The sequence below is a fragment of the Carettochelys insculpta genome, chromosome 3 (genome assembly GCF_033958435.1).
Source record: "Carettochelys insculpta isolate YL-2023 chromosome 3, ASM3395843v1, whole genome shotgun sequence".
NCBI lineage: Eukaryota > Metazoa > Chordata > Testudines > Carettochelyidae > Carettochelys > Carettochelys insculpta.
Window position 1 is genome coordinate 4675780 of NC_134139.1, and position 23490 is coordinate 4699269.

The 23490-nt window shown below is 40.0% G+C and overlaps 1 protein-coding gene across 4 annotated transcripts in view; it reads right to left on the reverse strand.

Annotated features, from left to right (window-relative positions):
• The window catches only part of MAP4K3 (mitogen-activated protein kinase kinase kinase kinase 3), a 163476-nt gene that overhangs the window by 111141 nt on the left and 28845 nt on the right, over positions 1-23490 (reverse strand). For all 4 annotated transcript variants that reach the window (XM_074989289.1, XM_074989288.1, XM_074989291.1 and 1 more), the window contains exons 3-6: positions 18904-18994; positions 9420-9484; positions 4301-4356; positions 2160-2207 (exon numbers count right to left, since the gene is read on the reverse strand). In XM_074989289.1, coding sequence (XP_074845390.1) covers positions 2160-2207; positions 4301-4356; positions 9420-9484; positions 18904-18994 — 260 coding nt within the window. The remainder of the gene's footprint in view (positions 1-2159; positions 2208-4300; positions 4357-9419; positions 9485-18903; positions 18995-23490) is intronic.

Sequence of the window (23490 nt, forward strand, 5' to 3'; positions counted from 1 at the left end):
AATAAGGCAGACAAATTAAAAAGGGGTCAAATCCCCTGTGTCTCCAAATAACCTCCCACCTTTACTTAACTCTATGAGCTAAATCTACATTAGAGGGTTTTGTCGACAAAACTCAGTGTCTACATGCAAAAGTGATTTAGCAGCAGAAGTTAGTGCCACAACAAGCTGGTATACCAAAAAGCCAAGCAAGTTTCCAAAAGTACTGCTTGTTTTTTTGATTACCAGTATTTATACAAAAGGAGAGAGTAGGCCCTAAGTAACACCCATGCAACCGAAAGTCCTTGAAAGGCTTTGTGCAAGTGTGACTGATAGACTTTGCAATTGAAACTTGGTACATAATTCTGCAGCTAGTGCATAGCTGTACTACAATCCAGTTCCCTTGCTAAACTACACTGATTTTGCAGCAGTAAAAGCAGCAAACGTGTAACTTAATCACCAAAGCAGGCAGACATTGCTCAATACAGGAAGCATACCTTTAGCTTAAGAGAATGACATCTTTCCATAGTTATTTTTCACTGTAGGATTGCATTTCATCATACTAACACAGCTTTTGTTTAAATTTCATTAAGCATTCTGGGCCTGATCTATAACCAAATTAAGCCAACCGAAAGATCCCAAACAATGAATCAGTCTCTTTATTCCTGTAATATGAGCAGGGGACAAAAAGTAGTTCTAGATTTTGAAACTACCTTCAATTGAATTTTCAGGTCTTCTAACACAAAGGTCGTGTCTACACTAGCCCAAAACTTCAAAATGGCCATAAGTTTACTAATGAAGAGCTGAAATATATATTCAGTGCCTCATTAGAATGCTGGCAGCCGTGGCACTTTGAAATCGCGTGGCTCATCCAGACAAAGGTCCTTTATGAAAGGACCCTGGCAGCTTCGAAATTTCCTTATTCCTAACACCACACAGGAATAAGGGGATTTCGAAGTTGCCGGGGTCCTTTTGAAAAAGACCCCCATCTGGACGAGCCGCGTGGCGGCAAGCCGCATCAATTCAAAGTGCCATGGCTGCCAGCATTCTAATGAGGGGCTGAATATGTATTTCAGTGCTTCATTAGTAAACTTCAAAATGGCTATTTGCATGGCCATTGTTTTGGGCCAGTGTAGACATATCCATACGCTTTTATGTGGGCCAAACTAAAGCACTTATTACAACTCTACAATCTGATCGCAGTCTTGCCATTAAACAGCACAGAGATCTGGTTGAGGAAAATTCAGTTATTTATCCACACCTTGTTTTCTTAAGTGTCCTTTCACTATATTATGGCCAAAAATTTCAAATCTAAATCATTAAAGTTAAGCTCCATGGACAAATTACCTGATTGTCACAATTACTAAGTTCCTACATATTCAACTGAGATAAAAGGAAGTTAGTCAGAATGCTTGAAAACCAGGTCACATGCACTAACACACCTAGGATTAAAAACTCTGCCTACAAGTTTTGTATCCCTAGCATATTTTAACAGCCAATACCATAAGGACTTGACGTCAAATTTCCAATAAATGTTTAAAATTTAGCATTTAAAAAACAGTATGTGAGAGGGTTTGGGTTTTGATATTTATGAGTTATGATGTAAGAATTAATTCAATTTACTGCTAACACCATGATTGCAGCTACACGCTAATCTGATGACACAATGGAGGAGAATGAATGCCACCCATGATCACCTTTTAGTGCGAGATAAAACAGCAGCTCCTGCCCTGAAAGTTACACTCAAAAAAGCTGCCTTTGGCTGTGCCATGACTCCATCCTACTGGCTGGTGCTAAAGAATGTCCATGCTGCATCTTAAACATGTTAAAGATTAACTCCTCCTCCTTTTCTCTAGCACAACTGAAAACGCTCTCCCAAGGCAACAAGTCTCTGTATTTTCCCCAATGCAGGACAGTAGCTAAAGGCCACAATTTATCCCCAAATAAGTGTTCTGTTGGATTTACATGTTAAAGTCTGAATTATTCTCCAACCATACACTTCAGAAGTATCCAACTTCTTCCCTCTTTTGTACAGAAATGGCGTGTGGCTCATAAAAATGGCATTCGTATAAAAAAGGGTTGGTTAGAAGCGGTTCTTAAATATTTCTCTATAAAATGGATATTCAATAATCAACTAATTGTGAAATATTTTTTCTAATTTTATCCCAAAACAATTGACCTACCTTTATGTCTCTGTGCATTTTTCCTTTACTATGGAGATAATATAAGCCCTGCAGTATAAGAACAAGGTTTTTAGTTAAATATTTAAATCGTCTACTCTGAAACATTTTTCATTTTCCAGAAAATTACTTACTAGACTAAAAGAATAAAACTTGGGATACAATTCAGTGCTTTGCTACAGTAAACAAATACTATTTGGCTGGCTGTGAAATGAGAATCAAGCTCTACATTTTAACAATCATATGTTCAAACTGCACTTATCTAGAGTGCCATATTTTGCAAGAGGACAAAGAATGAATAGGGACAAGGAAAAAAAATCAGTAATTAAATATAAACACCACCTCATCCATACCAGGAACACACAGAGAGTGACCATATTGTCCTTCTGGGCAGGTAGAGAGCCATCTCTGTTGTCCAACACTTAGCTATTTCTAAAGGTTTTATCATTGCTTTATCTTTTTATATGTATCAGTAGCTTAGTTACTGATCTTCAATTAACCTCCTGAACTGTGCATAAATATATAATTTTTTGTGCACAGTGCAGGAGCTCCACTCTGGTCTATTAGGGTCAGGGGTGGGTAGCTCTGTGGTTTGAGCACTGGCCTGCCAAACCCAGGGTTATTAGCTCAGTCCTTGAGGGGGCCATTTAGGGGTCTGGGACAAATAGATTTTTTTTTCTTTAATCTCTCAAGGAGGCTGGCAGGACTGGGCAAAGAATTTACTCATTCCCACTACTGATATGAAAGAACTCAAGGCCAAGACTTTAGAAACCAGATGTCCAAGACAAACTCCATATTTAGGCACCTCAAAAGTCCTATCAGCTTCAATAGGACCAGGATTTCCCACCTTGCTTTGGGAAGCCTTGGACTAAGATTAAAAAGACCTTTACAGAATGATACAAGATGTATCTTCCTCAGTCTTGATTGATGAGGATGGCTGGACTATAAATTTTGCCTATTTTAAACACGTTAGAATCTATGAATGTTATATTTGTTCAAAATATTGCAGGTTTTGATATCATACATGAATCAAGTGATAGTGTCAACCTACAAAAACAGTAATTCATATAATATTAAGAGAATGTATAGGAGGTATTTCATTATTTTTCCTAAACATACACATACTAAATGACGTCACCTTCTCAAATAACTAAAAATGAAATAGCTCCAAAAATTTCACCCTATTATAGCCAAAGAAATCCCTCATTTGAGCGAGAGCCCAAGACTCTCAGACTAGAAGGATAAAATGGTATCAAAGTTTTCCCAAACAAAAAGGCAAGAGACCAAATATTATAGCTTGGTGTTTTCCAAACAAAGATATATGTATCCTGTAAGTAACTAAAATATGATTATATTTATTTCATAAGAAAAGACCTATAACTTATTTACATATCCAAAACTGAGCTTTCAAGTTCTCTACTAATCTATGGTAAAAATCAAATATTTTATTTAATGTAATTATGCACACACAGACAAAGTATATGTAGTTGTTTCCACTAGTCTTCAACCTTTTGCTGTCAATTTCATGACAATGGGAAAGATGGAAGATATTAACTTCCTTTTTTGAAATCTTTGTGATAACATGGATCAGAGGACAAAACTCTACATTCTGTGAAGGCTATTATACAGGATCATCACTCATAAATGGATACCTGAGGCACATACTTTGCTTTAAATGGCAAGACTTGGTTACAAATGAGGAGCTTTGGAACAGAACAGGAGGAGAATCATTTGACATTCAAATCAACAGAAGAAAGTGTGGATGGCTAGGCCACACACTCAGAAAAATCAGTATCCAGCAGAGCCAATCAAGCTCTCAAACGGAACCCACAAGGAAAAGGCAAGAGGAAGACCTTCGACAATGTGGAAAAGACCTACTGAAATTGAAGGATAACAACTGGGGTACTTCTGGGGTCAGCTAGAAGTTTTGTACCATGACAGAGTGAAGTGGAGGAGACTTTTAGATGACCTATGATCTACCCAGATTACAAGGGTTTAAGTCAAGTTAAGTCAATTCTCTTCAGCAAAAGCTAGAATAATTGCTAGGGTATGCAACATGATTCTTCCAGATGACAAGATGTTTTAGGTCATTTTATTTTTCCCTGTAAGACTAACATTTGGGATCAAATTAGAATGTTAGTTACCTGTAGTGTTTCTCTACAAACATACGCAATCTGCTGTTCAGAAAGTGGTCCAGTCACTGCAAGAAAGAAAATATTTTTTTCCTGGTGTTGTATTTCAGTGCTCTACATAAATTCAGCAGACAATATGCCAAAGAACTAGTTTATCTTCTGTTGTTCCAGGTGTACCATTTTTACCCTGAAACTAAATTATCCTGTAAAGAAACAGCAGCCCTCTTCGCAAACTCTTCCAATTTGGCAAAGTAAACAGAAGAAATATGGCAGCAAAAATGTAACACTTTAAAGACTAACAAAATGATTTAATTGGTGATGACCTTTTGAGAGACAGAAAGCTCATCACCAAATAAATCATTTTGTTAGCCTTTAAAGTGCTACGCTTCTGCTGCTTTGTTTTGGAGTACAGACTGACACAGCTACCTCTCTGTCACTAGAAGAAATATGGGACAAGCAGTCCTGTAGTACCTTAAAGACTAACAATATTATTTATTGGGGAATGCTCATTACCTAATAAAACTGTTAGCCTTTAAGGTGTTACAGGACTACTTGTTTTTGGTGCAGCTGAAGACTAACACAGCTACCCTTCAAAGAAGAAATATGGATGAAGACTGAGATTTCCCAAAGTAAATTAAGAGTTGAGTGCTAACATCCCACCAAAATCCAACAGGAGCTGTGTGCTTAACTCCCCTAGACTCCTTTGAAAATCCCAGCCTTAACACAAAACACCATCTTGTAATATGAAACTTGACAAAAAAAATCTAAATTGGTCTTTGCTCTCCTGAGGATCTTGAAAAAAAACAGTAGTTACACTTTGGAAGCATGGAGCTCTGGACTTAGATAAATCTGGACATCCAAGAAATCACAAATTTTTCTTAAGAATTAATAAGGGCCCTACTAAATTCATAGCCATAAAAATGTCACACAGTGAAATCTCATCCATGCCTGTGAAATCTGGTCTTTTGTGTACTTTTACCCAATACCAGGGGTCTGCAACCTGCGGTTCCATAGCCGCATGCGGCTCTTTAAAGACTTCTTTGTGGCTCTTGACACCACAATTGCAAAGAAAAAAAATCCTTCTGATTATTTTTAACAAACAGCGAACATCTAAAAGCCCAGAAAATGAACAACTCATATATAAATAGAAAATAATATGTAATCTCAAAATATTGTGTAACTTTCCCTAGTGTCCTCCAGAGAGGATGGAAATTTGGGAGTGAAAAAAATCAGGAAAACAGTGGTACAAAGTATGAGGAAACAGAATATGTAAAAAGTCTGAACGTCCTCAGTAAACATGTATCACATTACAAATAATTGTATGTGCACTGCTTTTAAAACAGGGATTATAAAGAGTATGGTTTGATGTTATTAAGGGCTGCCTCGTATTCACATGCATTGCAGATCCTGAACTGAGTTTTTTTTTTTTAAACCAAACTGGAAAAAATGGCTGTTCTTGCTATTTTGGCTGCCAAGCCCTGCCCTATACTATACAGACTACCTACAGTAGACCAGCATTTCTCAAATTGGAGCTTCATGGTAGTCACAAAATTATGTTGGGAGGTGGGGGAGACAAGAGAAGATGTCAATGTATTGCTACCCGTGCCTCTGTGTTGCCTTCAGAGACCTGTGGCCCAGTGCCCCCACCAGCATCAGCACAAAAGCAAGGGTAGGAGTATCATACCATGCCACCCTTACATCTGCGCTGCTGCCTTCTATTCTGAGCAGCCAGACAGTGGCTGCTGGTGACTGAAGGCCCAGCTCTGCGGAAGGGTGACAATACCATACTATGCCATCCTTAACATTTGTGCTGTTGCTCGGAGTAGTCTGCCTTCAGAGCTGGGCTCTCAGCCAGCAGCCATAATTCTCCAGCTGCCCAGCTCTGAAGGTAGCACCACCACCTGCAGCAGTGCAGAACTAATGGTAGCAGTACTGCTAATCGCCTCTCCCACCCCCAAACACACAGCAACCTTGCCCCCTCCCCTTACTTCCATTTTGGGTCAGGACACCTACAGTTACAGAACTAAAATTTCAGATTTCAATAAAATAATGACATTATTTTTAAAATCTTATGGCAATGAAATTAATCAAAATGAACCGTGAATTTGGAAGAGCTCTCCCTATAACTCATCATTTTGAAAGTCTGTCTTTAACTTGCTAGTTAGGGACTTTCATTACAGCACATGTATATTAACCCAACTTAGGCTATCAATAATTCTTTGATTTCTGATTTATCCACACAATACTGAGCATACATACTTCTTCAAATTGATCTCACAACATCAATCAAAGTAAACAACAATATTACATATTGAGATCATGACAATGGCCCAAGAAGTTAGATGAGTGGCCAACTGAGAGGCTGGCATTTCTGCTAACATTGGTAAGAGTGCCAGTTGCAATGACAGTTTCTGTGATGTAGAAGAAAATACGCTTATTTCGCATAAGTAGATGAACAGATGTCCTATAGTATTTGGCTTCAACCCTGCTTTTTGTAGTAGAAGGACTCTAAGTCATTTAACTAATTTCCAAACTGTGCCCCCACCCAATCAGACCTCAGTCCTCAACCATTAAATTCTATGTCTACACTGTAGTTAAACACTTACAGGACTCTAGCCAAAGGACTGTTCAACTACAATGTAAAATGTTGGGCTTCAGGCTCTGGGACTCTACCTTCTTGTTAGGTCTCAGAACCAGGATTCCCATCCTTGCCCAAGCATCTACACTGCAATAAAAAAGACCCTTAGCCTGAGTCCTGCAAGATCAAGTCAGCTGATACAAGCAACTGGAAGTATTTAGTTCCAGTGTAGCCATAAGCCCTCAGGGTTATGTCTACACAGCATAGTTAACAAACAGCTAATATTTCAAAATAACTATCCTTGCATTTACACAAGGCAACTGCTATTTCTAAATTATTTTGGAATAGCAGTTGAATTATTTTGCAATTGGTAATCCTCATTCTATGAAGAATAGCGCTTATTTTGAAATAGGCACTGTTAAGAAAGGGAAATAGTGCCTATTTCAAAATAGGCACTGTGTGCAGACAATGTATTTTGAACTATCTAATTGATATTGAAATGCATTTTTGTGTGTAGCAGTGTTACTCTGAAATACCTATTACAGAATAGCTAAATTCAAAATAAGGCTGCTGTGCAGCCATACCCCCTGGAGCCTAGGCTTCAGCCCAAATCTAAACAAACACAATTTTTAGCCCGGCAGCATGAGATCAGTGAGTCAATCATTTGACCTGGGCTCTGAGACTTGGTGCCTCTGTTTTTTGTTGCAATACTGATGTACCCTGAGAGATAACATCAATGGATTTCAGTTCCATAGTACACAGGTTTCTCAAAATACCCATTAACAGGGTCATACAAAATTCATGGTCCACTTTGGCCAATTTCACGATCACAGGATATTTAAAATTGTAAATTTAACAGATTGCACTAATTTCACTATGTTGCATCTGCACACAATGTTACAGCTGACCCAACTCTGAAGGCAACAGCGCAGAAGTAAGGATGGCATACTATAGCCACCCTTACTTCTGCGCCACTGCTTTCAGAGCTGGGTGCCTGGCCCCCAGCTGTCACCCAGCTCTGAAGATAGCGCAAAAGTAAGGTGGCAACACTGTAACCCCCTACAACATCCTTGAGACACCTCCCCTCAACACTCCTTTGAGTCAAGACCCCTGTTTTGGGAAACACTGGTCTCCCCCATGAAATCTGTACAATATCAGGGGAAAGTACATGAAAGACCAGATTTCATGGACCATGACATTTTTCAGAGCTGCGAATTTGGTAGGCCCCTATACATGACAATATACGTATCTATTCGAGAAACTCTATTTATGACACTAGGTCCAATACATCAGCTATCTACAAATAATAGTGTGTAAGAAGGTAAAACCACACGTATAAGAATGTGGAAGGAGATATATACTAAAACTGCATGAGCGGAAGACATGTTCTTCATTTTATCTTTTACATTACAAATACTGTAGTTTGCTTCTTGGCCTTATGGCTAAGACATGAAAATATTATCTAGTATAAAAAACACACCAGTTATTTCAATTTCTCTCAAAATTTTGTTTGTTCTTGCAAATGTTTTCTTCTACTAAATAAAATATTACTTGTCCTTAAACAAGTTAAAACTGCCATTAAATGGCTTTTCATATATATCAGAGCCTAAGACACAGTAAACAATGCTGATCATTTTTAAAAACTTCATTTTTAACCCTGTAAATAGGATGACTAAATTGGTCTAACAAGTTATATTTAACAAAACAAAACGGCAATCATGCAGCACTTTAAAGACTAACAAAATAATTTCTTAGATGAGGAGCCTTCATGAGACAGACCCATTTCTCCAGATCTCCAGGTTGCAGGTGGCCGGATTTGGGCTGAAGCCTATGCTCTGAGGGGTATGGCTACACAGCAGCCTTATTCTGAATTTAGCTATTCTGGAACAGCTATTTCAAAATAATACTGCTACGCACAAAATGCATTTCAATACAGCAATCAGCTATTTCAAAATACATTCTCTGTACACATAGGCCATGTCTACACAGCCCCCTCCCTTCCAGAAGTAGCATGGTAATGAGCAAAGGGGAATATTGAAATGAGGCACAGATTTAAATATCTCATGCCCCATTTGCATAGTCCCACCAGATTTCACTTTCAGAAGAGCCCCTTCTGGAAGCTACATAGTCACATAGACAGGGCCCTTCCAGAAGGAACCGCCCCCCTTCTGAAAGCCCCCTTACAGGGTTCCTTCCAGAAGGACCCCACCTACATGACACTGTAGCTTCCAGAAGGGGCTCTTCCAAAAGCGAAATCTTGCAGAACTATGCAAATGAGGCATGAGCTATTTAAAACCATGCCTCATTTGAATATTCCCCTTTGCTCATTACCATGCCCCTTCCAGAAGGGAGGGGGGCTGTGTAGACGCGGCCATAGTGCCTACCTCCAGATCAGAAAAAGTGGGTCAGCCCCACACAAGCTCATCACTTAATAAATTATTTTGTTAGTCTTTAAAGTGCTACACGACTGCTTTTTTGTTAGGATACAGACTAACACGGCTACCTCTCTGTAAGTTATATTTAAACTTTCACAGACATACAGCAGTGGCTTACCGTGATAAATGTCCTGTAGAGAACCACCTCCACAAAACTCCATGCAGATCCATAATTTATCTCGCCTAAAAAGTGAAAACATTCATTAGCTTTCAATATTTACAACCTGGCCTACTAAAGATAACTCAGAAGTCTTAAACATTAAGCAACAGACCATAATAAGCCCACACATTATGCAAGTACATACGAAAAACAGACAGTATCTGTTCTAGTATGCTACTCAGAATACCCACTTTAAACAAATGTCCAATTTTTTGCATCAATGTGAATAAGGATGAAGCATATGTGTGCTTTAAAATGCCTAAATCAACTACAAAAAAAATTTAATTCCCTGCTCACTGACTAATTTGCTGCCTTTTATTTATTACTACTACTACATTTATTTTATAGACTAACGGAAATGTATGAGCATAAGCTTTTGTGGGCAAAGGCCCACTTCATCAGATGCAGGTGCACCTGCATCTGATGAAGTCAGCCTTTGCCCACAAAAGCTTATGCGCATACATTTCCGTTAGTCTATAAGGTGCCACAGGACCCCTTGCTGCTTTTGCAGATCCCTACATTTATTTTGTAACAGTGGAGAGAATGCAAACACTTACTACCAATCGCTTGATCTGAATGGCAGATAACAACTAATCTCCACCCCATGGTTTTCACGCTCCAAAAATAGAGGAAAGGAATGATCAGCTAGTCCTCTCAAAGGCATACTTTACAGAAGATACTAAAGAAAATTTGAACACTAAAAATAGAGATTCATTTTTTAATTTTTCTCCTACTCAGACAACTTTACTTAAATTAATGAAAATATTTTTGTGGAAAATACAAGTCTAATACGGTGCACTGAAGAAACACAAAGCAATGTAAACACCCATCATAATACTATGAGAAATGGAAGAAAAAAAGAATACATATCTTCAGTAAACCAAAAGTTAAAAAGCAGAGAAACATTCCTTCCTTATCAATAAAGCTGAATCACTCAGATGAATCAAAGAAAAATAACAGGCTATAAAATTCTGATTCAACCAGCTCTAACACAGTAGGGCCCCCAGGGGTAACTGAGTGGGCTCATCCCTTAAAGAGTACAAATAAAGAATTAATAAGTGTTTTCACTACACCAAACAGAATTAGTTACTAAGATGCTGGCAAGCCAATGCCAATTCTAGCTAAGGCCTGCCTCGCTATGGCGAAGAACTAACAAACTCACATCTGGAAACATAACCAGCTCCCCTTAATGCTATTACTCTTATTAGAATGTGTTTAATATTTAGACTATAAAATACTTGTAAACTGCTGCATGCATTTAATCTCACTTGTAATGTCTGTATGCCACGCTATGAAGTAGTACAGGTTGCAAGTCCCTGGTACTGCACCCTTGGGATCACAGTGGTCCCCAACAAGGGCAGGCCACAGGAGGAGGTTAATGCCCCACCCCCAGCTGCCCTCCAGCCGCAGTTCTCCAGCTCTCCAGCTCTGTCTGGAGTTGGCCCAGACCCAAGACCCAGCTCCAACCCCTGGGCAGGTCTGCTGGGGCAGCTGGGAGGCCAGCTCCTCTTGCCCTACTGTCCCAGCTCTCTGGTCCAGGAACAGCCCCAGTCCTGCCAGACGAGGGATGTTGCCAGATCAGACGATGCTGGTTTTAAGGAAGTACAACCTTGTAGGCAAGTTTTGCTTTATAATTCTAAAAATGTTTGCTATGAACTTGTGAATCCAAGCTCAGGAATCAAAGCCCTCTCCTTCCACTGTCCATTAAGCAGAGATCTATCAAGGTTAAACAGTCATTAAGAAACACTGCAATGCAAAGGGCTGGTGAATGGTCCTACCACACTTTGTAAATACTATATGCCGGGCAGCTCCTGTCATAGACCAGAAATCCAAATGTAAAAGATAAAACAGGATTACAAGAAAATTTGTCATCCCTTTGCTGTTTGTATTCTCACAGGGCCAGAGACAATAAACTAAGGCAGCAATCCCCAGGAGTCTCCCAGGTCCGTCCGGAAAGATATTTGAATTGATAAATTACTACATCTCTGTTATCTTTATGAATCATACACAACAGCCCTTTGTGTAAATACAGTCGCTTTATTTATAGGCTGAAGACGACGGGTTTTTTCCCCCCTAATTAATAAACTGTCTACAGGATTGACTATAGGCATTGCAGTTGGTGTAAGATCTACCAATTGATCTGTGGTCAGTACTTTTCTCTTGGGACTGGAAGCAACCTGAATAGTGTGTGATTTTTGTGTAACTAGCCATTTTGTCACCAGATTATTTGGGTGACAAGATACACTGGAGAGCCACAGGGGTCTGTATGTGATTCTATGATAAGACTAATACAGTGCTCCAAGAGTTTATATGATAGAGTTGGTGAAATACTGTGACAGGATTCCCGCGGTTCAACCAGGAACAACTGAACCGCCGGGCCCTCCCTAATTCTTACAAGCCGGAGCTGTTCCTCACAATTCCTTGTTAAAAACAAAAGAGTAGTCATGTAGCACCTTAAAAACTAACAAAATAATTTATTAGGTGATGAGCTTTCATGGGGCAGACCCACTTCTTCAGATCTGGAAACAGTGCTAAAATGAACTGGCACAAAGAATATATAACAAAGATAGAACACAAAAAAAAATTAAATTTAAACTGACAAATCAGCTAGGGAGTGTAGGGAGGAAATTACTTACTGCAAGTGTCTATTAAGTGACATGCCTGAGATCATTACGAATATCAAAGATGGAGAAGCTGTCTTTGTAATGCGTAAGGTAATTGCTATTTCTATTAAGGCAAAGGCACAAAGTGTCAAATTTGAGAATAAATTCCAGTTCAGATGTCTCCCTTCATAACGTGGTGTTAAAATCTCTTTGGCAGGGCAGGGATAGCTCAGTGAGTTGAGCAGCGGCCTGTGAAACCCAGGGTTGTGAGCTCAATCCTTGAGCGGGCCCTTTAGGAATCAGGGGCAAACAGACTTAAAAAAAACAAAAGAATCTATCAGGGATGCCAATAGGTCCTGCCATGAGGGCAAGAGACCGGACTCTGACCTGTCATGGTCCCTTCCAGATCTTTGAGATAGGTGTATTTGCATACATCTATTGTAGGATGCAGATGTTCAGGTCTTTAATACTATGGCCTACTCCACTGAAATGCTCACTGACAGGTTTGTGCATAAATCAGACATTAGGAATTTGAATGTGCCCATTCATTTTTTGGTGAAGTGACTGTCCAGTCTGTTCAATATACATAGCAAAAGGGCACTGCAAGACCATGATGGCCTATACAACATCAGTAGAGGTACAGGAATCTGAGCCCCTGATCATGTAACTGACGTGGTTTGGTCCAGTGATATTGTCTCCAGAGTAAATATGTTGGCTAAATTGGCAACAGGGTTTGCTGCAAGGAAAAGTTCCAGGATTAGTATTTCTGTGGTATGGCACGTGGCTGCAAGTGAGAATCTTCCTGCGGTGAGGTGGTTGTCTGTAGGACAGCACAGGCCTCTCACCCTGATTTGTCAGTTTTCATTTTATTTTGTTGGTGGTGGTTTCTCCCTCTGTGATATATTCATTGTGCCAGTTCATTTTCAGCACGACTTCCAAATCTGAAGAAGCGGGTCTGCTGAATGAAAGCTCATCACCTAATGAATTATTTTGTTAGTTTTTAAAGTGCTACAGGACTGTTCTTTTGTTTTGTGAAGATACATGTAGAAAAATCCTCTTCTGAGGTGATTTATACGTCCCTGTCCATGAGCTGTGGTGTCTGTATGGTTGCCCTGCATCCTGACCAAACAGCTCTTAAGCTAAGCATTCAAACTTATAATCTGCTTTACCAGCAGTGGTGACATATTTCCCTCACAAACCACATCAAAATTAGATAAATTAAAAAACCATATTCACTGTTAAAATGGAGTTTTAGAAATCCAAAATGGCCACCGGAGAATGACAGTTAGAAAATGACAGTTGTAATTAATATTCGGCGAGCTATGAATATGTATGAAGTTATGGTTTGAAAAGTTTCAAACTGATTGGTTACTTTAGGATCCTCATACATATGTAATAGTCAAATGCCCCTTTGATACATTGTGGCACCGAGGAGGACCTAGCAGGCAGAGGTTGTCAAACAGGTCCACCCAGGCTGCATATATTCAGGAGAGCAGCCCTGCTTGGGGCATTCTGGACCAGACCTCGGAGGAGAGCAGAAGAAGAAAGAAGACTACAGAAGGACTGAGCTAAGAGCTGGACTGAGCCTGTAGCTGAACATCGCTGGCAGAAGAGCCGAAGCTGACCTGCGTGTCAGTCATCGCTCTCTAGCCGCCGTGGGCCGTCGAAGAACAGAAGAGCTCCAGTCTCCATAGAGCTAAATCACTAGTAAGGCTCCGGTTCTTTTATCCGGAGGGTTTGCCTGGCAGACCGCACCGCCCAAACAACGGTGCCCTGCACGGGGAAACCGCAGCAGCGACCCTGCCCTTCCAGTCACCGACCTTAGCTCAGGCCGGTGTCTGAAATATCACGGTCGTTCCTAAAAGCACAAGAGGTTTTTGTTAACCAAGCTGGTTTTTCCTCCTGGCTCTCTTTTTCTCCCTCCTTTACTATCTGACCTGACGCGGCTGCCGTACAAGCGCGCCGTGAGGGTCATAACTTCCTAGCTCGAAGAGAACTACAGGCCCAGCGCCTGGATCACAGAGCAGGAATAAGGAGGTATTCATGGTCTGGGTTTAGGGTTAAATAATTGGGTAAGCAGTTAATGTTTTCATATAGCTTTGTAATAGAGGGTGGATTAGGACTTCCCCAAGTCCATGATCAGCGCCTTATATTTTGTATTCCTTGTCCTTCTGTAAAGGCACAGGAGGCCAATGCTATTGGTTTAGCTTAAAACTATTGCATGCACACAGGAGGGTAGTTAGGTAAACTGCGTTGTTACTATAATCCAGAGCTATAAGCTCCCCGCTATTTAGGAGGGTAGAGCGGTCAGGGATAACCCAATAAAGGGAAAACCCTGGTATTCTTAGTAACCCTTTAAGGGTAATGAAGGTCTGCAATAAAGGGCTACCATAACAAGGTGGTCAAAATAGGCAGTACCATTTTTTGAGGGGATAACCTTTAACTAGGAAAACCCCTCCACTTAACTAAGGGGAAAACCTCTCAGTAGGAAACCCCGCATATACTGGGCTCTCCCCTGCTTGGCCAGCAGGGCAACCCATTTAACTAGAGAATTGACCTAGCTTAGTGCAGGCAAATTCTTATTCTTATAAGATCTGCTCCCCGCGGTAGTCGGCCAAGGGTTGAGCGACCTGGTGAACCTCAGGAAGATCCAGGAATAAATAAATAAATATAACTCAGCTCTGAAGTTAATCTTTCCATTTTACAGCACGCATCGAAGGCTGCACGGTCCGTCCCGGAAGCACAGTAAGTAGCTGAGGGATTAGATAGTAGTGCTGTTACAGCAGTTACCTATTGTTTAAGGCTACAAGCCATAGTATTCAAATCCTGTGCCTATTCCACAAAAACAAGGGCTTACATATTTTGTGCAACTTAGCTTACCAAAATTCATACTTTTGAGTTATAAAATAAACCGTCTCCCTGTTTGAACCTGACATCTTGTTTGTATTTTCTTCCTTGGGTAAACACACCGCAGCAGCGCAGTTCACACACCCTGAAACCCCGTTGTGATTAGACCCACCGTAGACGGCGAGCAGGGTCGCGGGGTAAAATCCTGGGAGCATTGGTAAGGACTCAGTTTTAGTCCAGTCCATTGCTCCGGTGTGATTGACTTGACCTAATCAAATATTCAAATTTATTCATACGTCACTCGCATCCTCGATAATACAGACTAACACGATTACCTCTCTGTAACAATGCCTTGCTACTTACAAGCAGCAAGCCCCTCCAGGTGCTGTTATCACTCAATATAACTACATGTGGACCCCAACACCCAGCTGCCAAATTCCATGAATGCTCTCAGAGCCATTCATGAATGTCTAGGAGTAAGGCACCAGATGGATTCCTTTCCCAGCCCCCACCCCACTAACTCCCAGTAGCATACCTCAGGAATTTACCCTCTATCTTATTAATTGGTTCACCACTTCAGTGCAAAGTGGACATACACCAGCCTCTGTAAAATCAATCCCTGAGCAAATTTATCAAATGCTTCAGGCAAACTCACTGGCAAACAAGTTTTACTGCCTACAAATGATAAATGTTCTGTTTGTAAGGGATAGCCAAAAGGCAGAGCGGTTACCAAAAGAAAATATATAAACATGCAGTCTAAACACTGAACCCTATCGGACAGGGCAACAGTTAGATTATACCTATAATGGGAAGAATTCCACATCTCTGCGAAGCAAGCTGCAGGGTCTCTCTCGGTAGTAAAAAAGGAGAGGTGGTTTAGGAGGACCTATGTACCCTGATGAGAGAGGGCAGCTGACATGAAGTAGACTCCTGAAGTGGGCCCCAGAAAAGGCCAACTGACAGATAGCCATTCCAGGGTGCAGCACACTGGAATGGAGGATCCAGCTTACGGACAAAACTTCATGGAGGTAACCCCTGACAGACTTCTGCAAAAGGGAGAGGTGGGGAGGCCACAGGATAGATTAAACAGTCAAACACAAGGAAGAGGCTGAAACTTCTTTTTCTTTTGCTTGTAGTGAAAAAACTCCAGGGAGAAGTCCTGGATCTACTATTCTGGCAGAAGAATAGGACAGAAGAGGAGCATACCATATTGCTGACCAGCGTCAACTGAGACACCATCACCCTGGAAGCAGATGGACTTTACTCAGCTAGAGAGCCAGTCATGAGAGCAGGAAAACAGCTGCAGGACAGGAACACCATCTGAGCGGATACTAGGTAACGAACAAGTTTGTGCGCTCCACCCAGCAACAAAGGGTGTGCCTGTGGTCAGAGCACTTTCCTATAACAACACAAGACTAAAATACTGCATTCAAATGCAAGTCTGAATAAATTTAAGATACAACAGGAGTACAAACCAGAGCTGGCTAGAAAATAAAAATTCTGTTCTGTGATAAATTTCTAAGTTTCAACATTTGACTTGTTCTGCATGAGAACTCAAGCAGATTTAAAAAAAGAAAAAAACAAAAATTGTGAAGAACTATGAGTGGCACAGACATGCACATATAATTCCATTTCAGAATAGACAATATTTATTTGTAAGGTGGGTGATGTTCCTGCCCTTCCCCGTTTGGAATAGGGACTTCAGTCTATTGCCCACGACTCAGGTGAGTGCCCAGCCACTCTGGTTTCTGTCACTCTCTCTCACTACCTCACTCTTTCCTGTACGGAAAAACTCATTGGGCCTCAATCTCTCACCCAAGAATCTACTCAAGAGGAAACAAAAAGCAGGTGAAAATGAGACACCAATTGAATATGTTGACTATGTTGAGTTTGTTATATGTTGACTACTGCCTATGGCATATTAACAGTATATATTATCAAATATATTTTATATATTAGTATGCATTAACCATAAACAGCAATAAGCACAAATATTATAGCACTTATATAGCCTCAATCAGCTGATACCTTTATCATAAGTCTGTTCACTTACGCAAAGTATTTCGTAAGACCTTGCATTAGCAGAAGAAAGCTTCACCTTAAGTAGATGGGAAAGCTTTAAGGTTCAGGACACAATTATTATAGCATAACAGGTGTAGCGAGTAATTCTCACAGTTCAATGCTAGTATCTAAAAAACCACAAGGAAAGCAACACCACAAATAAAGAATTGGGACAAGCTGATGAGTTGGCTTTTGCTGACTTGTAAAGAGATGCACAATTTAGGAAATCCTCCTATAAACACTACCAGCTGTGATGTGTAACTTTTGGGAGCACATGTGCATAAGGGGAATGTAACAATGATGACTATTTAGCTTTCTGGATACTGGTATAGTAATTGAACCTTTTTTCCTGTAAACTCTCTTTTATATTCAAATTTGACACATCAACACATGGTTTGAGCCGGGATGGCAACTTTCTAGCTCATTACAGGGGCTCTTTGACATACTTTGCTTTATCTAATTCTGGATTCCCCCCGCCCTTCTGCTCCTCTGCTTTCTATTTTTCTGATTTGTCAACCTTGAATACTATTTTTGGGTCTCTGTGCCTTAAATATTGAGTCTGTTCTGGTATGGCTATGGTCTGAAGAAGTGGGTCTGTCCCACGAAAGCTCATCACCTAATAAGTTATTTTGTTAGTCTTTAAAGTGCTACTGGACTGCTTTTTTTGTTTTGATATTATATAGACGAGCACGGCTAGCTGTCTGCTACTTTTTTCCTGTACCATATTATTAATGGCTTATAGCAATAATCCTGACTGCTAATGGCTAGTTGGTCACAAATATACTTCATACTAAGGATGTAAAATCCCATTTAATTAGTGAACTGATTAAAGGGGAGGGGAACAGCTGGGCAGGGGGTGGAGTGGAAGAGGCTTGTCTCATGTGCTCCCCGTGCATATGGGGGCTGCTCCAGCTGGACTGGTGCACCCCGCCTGCAGCACTGCCAGGTCTGACAAGCACAGGGGCTGCTCTGGCCATACTGGAGTGCCCCCTGCCCATGGAAGGCCCCACATGGCTGACGCAGCCAAATTCCATGGCGGGCTGCTCCAGCCCCCATCAGTTAGCCATAACCGGTAAAACTCATCTGGTTAGGTGAGGTTAACATCCCTACCTCATACAGAACCAAACTGGACAAGCAATTTAATACATATAGTACATTCAGCAATACAAATTTATTACAAGACAGAGTTAAGACCTCTAAATATGCTACAACTATGCTGTCAAAGAACAGGGCAATAAAATACAGAACTGACATAAGCATCTTCAGATATCAAAGACAACCCCAAAATACAACATTATTGGCCTTCAGAATTTTTTAGTTTCATTTCTCCTGTGTACCACAATAATGTCTCTGAGTTATACTTATTTTAGAACTACTTTTCCAAATGCAAGAGAATTACCATCTCCTCAGGCTTTCCTCATAATTTTCTATGATCAAATAGCCAAAAAATTTTAATGCACAGTCTAGTTAATGCACGTAAACATCACGTGCAGATGTAATTATGTCCAAACTACAAAGACACATTTTAAAGATTGCTAGTACATTAAGAGAAAAATCTATCTAGTAAAACTTCTCATTCTCTTTACATGCAGCATTCGCTTACTGGACTTATTCAGTGTTGTCCCAATACAAAGTTTGTGAAATCTCAATTCACTTTCAAGGATGTGGTTAAATGTCATCTACACTGAACTGTGAAGTCTCTGAAGGATCCAGTAAGTATGAAAAGGTCTATTTCTAGAGAAATATAAGTAGAAAAAGTCTATTTATAAAGAAATAGAAATCAGTACAGTTGTTAAAGGAAATACAGAAGACATGGCAGTGTAATAGTGGCTATAAAAGTATGTTTTGCTAAGTTTTGCTATGGATGATTGCTTTCCAGAAAGGCAGCACTATGGCATTTTTAAATGAGCAAGAGAAACAAAAAATTGTACCTGAGATAGCTGCCAAAATAAGCAACAATGTTTGGATGCTTACAGTCTTTCATCATAATGATTTCCTGCTGCACAACAGCAAAATCTTCCCCTGAAGAAGAAAACAATTGATATTTTTGTAGTTTTATTTAAATACCCATCCCTCTGAGTTTGGCTTTCAATGTTTCTTTAACTGAAGAGCTTTGGTAATTATTAAACTTTGAAAGTACATCATTTATAAAATACTGCACTTCATAAACCAACACAAGTTCCAAAAGACTAACGTAATAATAGGTAACTATATATTCAAAATCAGAAATGCCAGTATAGAACGCTACTTCACTATTTGACACCTCTTAGGACAGTACTCACAGCTCTTAAGCCCCTTTTAAAATCCCAATTACTCTTCGTTTAAAGGGTAGAAAATGACAAAAACCCATTTACTCTTACTCCTATGTAGATTCTCTTGTAGGAAGCTCTGCTTGTAGACTCCAAGCAAGTTTACATTTTTTTATATATGTGTATATATGAAGGGTAAAGTGGGTAGTAGTAAAATTATACTTTATCAGCAACGTTCCTATTTATAGCCAGCCACAAAAGTAAACAGCATCCTGGTTGTTTGCTCAAGCGATTCTGTTCTCCTTGGCAGGAGTTGCTCTAGAAAAGGAAGTTCCTAACAATTCTTTTCCTTGGTATCTTGCTGTGTTAGTCTCTAGATGTATTATCCCTAATCTACATTATTGAAATACGACAAAATTTGTTACCCCAGCTACTATCTAGATCAGGGGTCACGAGATGATTTTCACAAGCATGCGAGGCAGGAGCTCAGCCCCATCCCTCTTCCCCCATGCTGCCAGGAGTTTGCTCGAAGCCATGCCACCTGTGGATTAACCAAAGACCAGCTAATGCTACCAACCACCGCCTAAAAACAGTAAAGCTCTGCATTTTAATGTATTTATTAATGAAGCTGTTCTAAGTAGGATTATTAGAGACTTTAGAAAGTATTACCAACACTCAGACTGTATGTAGAGATCAAAAGGTCTAATTTCAGCACTGCGCCTCGGAAAGGTTGCTGACCCCTCATCTAGATCTACCTTGAATCACCTTCCTATAGAGAAATCACATAATAGCAGTCCTCGGTGACCTTGCAACAAACTTAATGAGCATAACTACGTGGAAAGTGCTAAGCTGTATGCTCAGGCATTTTATCAGTGTCCTCTGTCACTTATCTGAACCTTGCTATCTGGTGCCCAGATTGTGTCACTCTTTCCATTACAGACTTTTAGTATCAGGTTTATTGATCAAGAAAAACTTGGTTAAACTGTAGCAATAAATTGTTCTATCACTGTTGTATTGTTGGGGAGAGGGCTTGGAAACCACGTGGGGAGGGTATGCAATGGGACAGGAAATAATTTAACTTTTTTAAAAGCCCCCCCACGCAAGCTGTTATTTTTCAAGTCAGTATTTAGAGCATGACCTAGAAAATCAGATCAAAGCCACTAGGACAAATTAGAAACCATATGTATTTTGGAAAAGCTATTTTATAGACATTATTTACTATCTATTAGAAACATGCATTTTAAATGAGTCCCCAGATTCTTAGTAACCTAAGATAGCTTTAAGAACTTAAAATAAAAATATCCTGACAGATTACAAGTGCCAACATTTAGCTCTATGAGCAGTTTAATAAATAATTACATATTTTAAAGACAGAAAAAACAAAATAAAAAAATTCAAAAGGTATCCTGTTACAATCAGTTATCGGAAAAGTTTCTGATCAGTGCACTGTGTTACATATACATTATACTTCATGTTCGCATAAGAGAATGACAATGCTTTTAAGCCAGATTTTTACAAAAGACCAGTGTCAGGAGTTGAGGACACACACTAAACTTTTTGATTGTTCTGGCCATAAATTGTTATAACCTCAATGCTATTTTAAAAGCATATACATTACCAAAAGTTAGTATGGTGCAAAAGAGCTTCCAATAAATAGAGAAGTCCAAGTTATTTCTTGTGAAGATGATAGGTTGCAAATTTAGCCCTGTAAGTACCCAAATTTTTGCAAAAAATATAGTATTTGTAAAATAATTAGTTTTGTGTATCAAAAGCGGCATTTCAATCTACAGGCTGCAAAGTAGCTGCTCAAATTCAATGGAAGTAATCAGGATATACTATAAATAAAGTCACAGGATATAGTTTCTACTCCCAGAAAGCACAAACAGCTAGTAATCATTCCTCCCTCTACAATCGCTCCATCTGCAACTAGCAGAAGGACTACTACCTGGCTGACATGTGGACCTTGCCTCATGAGCCAGCATTTGCTATATCCAGATCCGATTGCTGTAACCAGCTTTATTTAGGACAGAGTCATTCAGAAGCCCTGAACAGAGCTGTATACAGAATGGAGGCAAGTTTCAGTGCATCACAACTAGGCAGCACCCTATCTATTAGGTGTCAAAAGCCCACACAAAGTGCCAGTCACAATTTAGCCTCATGTGACATAAGAGTCTCTAATAACATTTGAATTTATTTCAAGATCACCATACCATTTACATTAATCCAGAACACTCTCCTGTGAGTGAAGTACATAGGTGATTAAAACAAAAAGCAGTCAAGTAGCACTTTAAAGATTAGCAAAATAGTTTATTAGGTGAGCTTTCGTGGGACAGACCCCCTTCTTCAGACCATAGCCAGACCAGAACAGACCCAGAGTCTGTTCTGGTCTGGCTATGGTCTGAAGAAGGGGGTCTGTCCCACGAAAGCTCACCTAATAAACTATTTTGCTGGTCTTTAAAGTGCTACTTGACTGCTTTTTGTTTTGATAGTGTATAGACTAGCACGGCTTCCTCTCTGTTACTATTTAACATAGGTGATTAAGGCAGACTTGCACCATATTTAAAGAGAGTTGCAAAAACATCTTTTCCACTTACTGAAAGCTGAGAAATCTGGTCATGTAATTAACTGCCGAAGATTCTCTGTACTCCATAGCTCCTGGGGGAGCATGGTGTTTCTGTTCCTAACTACTTGGAAGGTTAACCCAATATAAATTGTAAGACCATATTCTTTGGTGATGGGTGCCTCTTTATATTACTGTACAGAAGTTCATGGAATGATGAAACTGCAACTATTCTCAGGACAGTTCTTGCTTAAAGCTATACCACTATTAAACTGATTTGTACTACCAGTTGAACCTCTCTAGTTTGGCACCCTCAGGACCTGACCAGGGCCAAATGACAGAATTTGCTGGACCACAGGAGGTCAATATTGTCGGGCAGCGTTACGTATATTTTCACTGCTCACTGGCTGCAAGAAGACATTTAGGAGTAAATTACAGCTAAATAACATCAGAGAACACTGAGAGCAAGGGCTGGTGGCTGTAAGCAAACTTCATAGGACCATAGGTAGCTTGGCCACACCCATGATAAGTGGTTGATCAGCTAACCAAGAGCACGGTTGTGGTACACATAGGTACCAATGACATAGGAAGGGGCAGAAGAAATGTCCTGGAGGCCAAATTTAGGCTGCTAGGAAAGAGACTGAAATCCAGGATCTCTAAGGTGGCATTCTCAAAAATGCTCCGTTCCACACGCATGGCCAGGTCAGCAAGCAGAACGTCAGTCTCGAAGTGTGGATGAGACGAAGCTGTGGGGAGGAGGGGTTTAGCTTTATTAGGAACTGGGGAACCGCTGGCACTAAACATTAAAAAGATTGTAGTGCAGGTTTTAAACTAAGATGGGGGAGAGCTCATTGGTGCAGAGGAGCACACGGATGAGACAGAGACTTCTCTTAGAGGAGAGTCCACTGATAGGGATTCTCGAGGTTTTAGTCAGAAAGAGAGATGGGGAGATGATATAATATACACCAGATCAGACAGGAAACACTCACATAATAAAAGAATCTAATACATCAGGGAAGGGCTGACAAACAGTGGCAATTTTTTAAAGTGCTTCTACACAAATGCTAGAAGTCTAATTAGATGGGTGAACTAGAGTACCTCATGTTAAAGGAGGAGATTGACACACTCGGCATCTCAGAAACCTAGTGGAAAGAGTATAATCAGTGGGACACAATCATATCGAGATATAAAACACATCAGAAGGACAGAATAGGTCACGTGCGTAGTAGAGCGGCACTGTATGTGAAAGATAAACAGAATCAAATGAAATAATCTTAAATGAATGAAAATGTTCCACAGAATCACTATGGATAGTAATTCCATTCTCTAATAAGAATATAGCAGTAGGGATATATTATCAACCACCTGACCAGGACAGTGATAGTGACATTGAAATGTTATGGGAGATTTGAGAGGCTGTCAAAATAAAAAACTCAATAATAATAGGGGATTTCAATTATCCCATATTGACTGGGTGCATGTCACCTCAGGACGAGATGCAGAGATAAAATTTCTTGGTACCTTAAATGACTGCTTCTTGGAGCAGCTAGCAGAGGAACCCACCAGGGGAGAAGCAATTCTTGATTTAGTACAGGATCTGGTCCAGGAGGTAACTATTACAGGACCACTTGGGAATACTGATCATAATATAACAACATTTAGCATTCCTGTGGTGGCAAGAACACCTCAGCAGTCCAACACTCTGACTT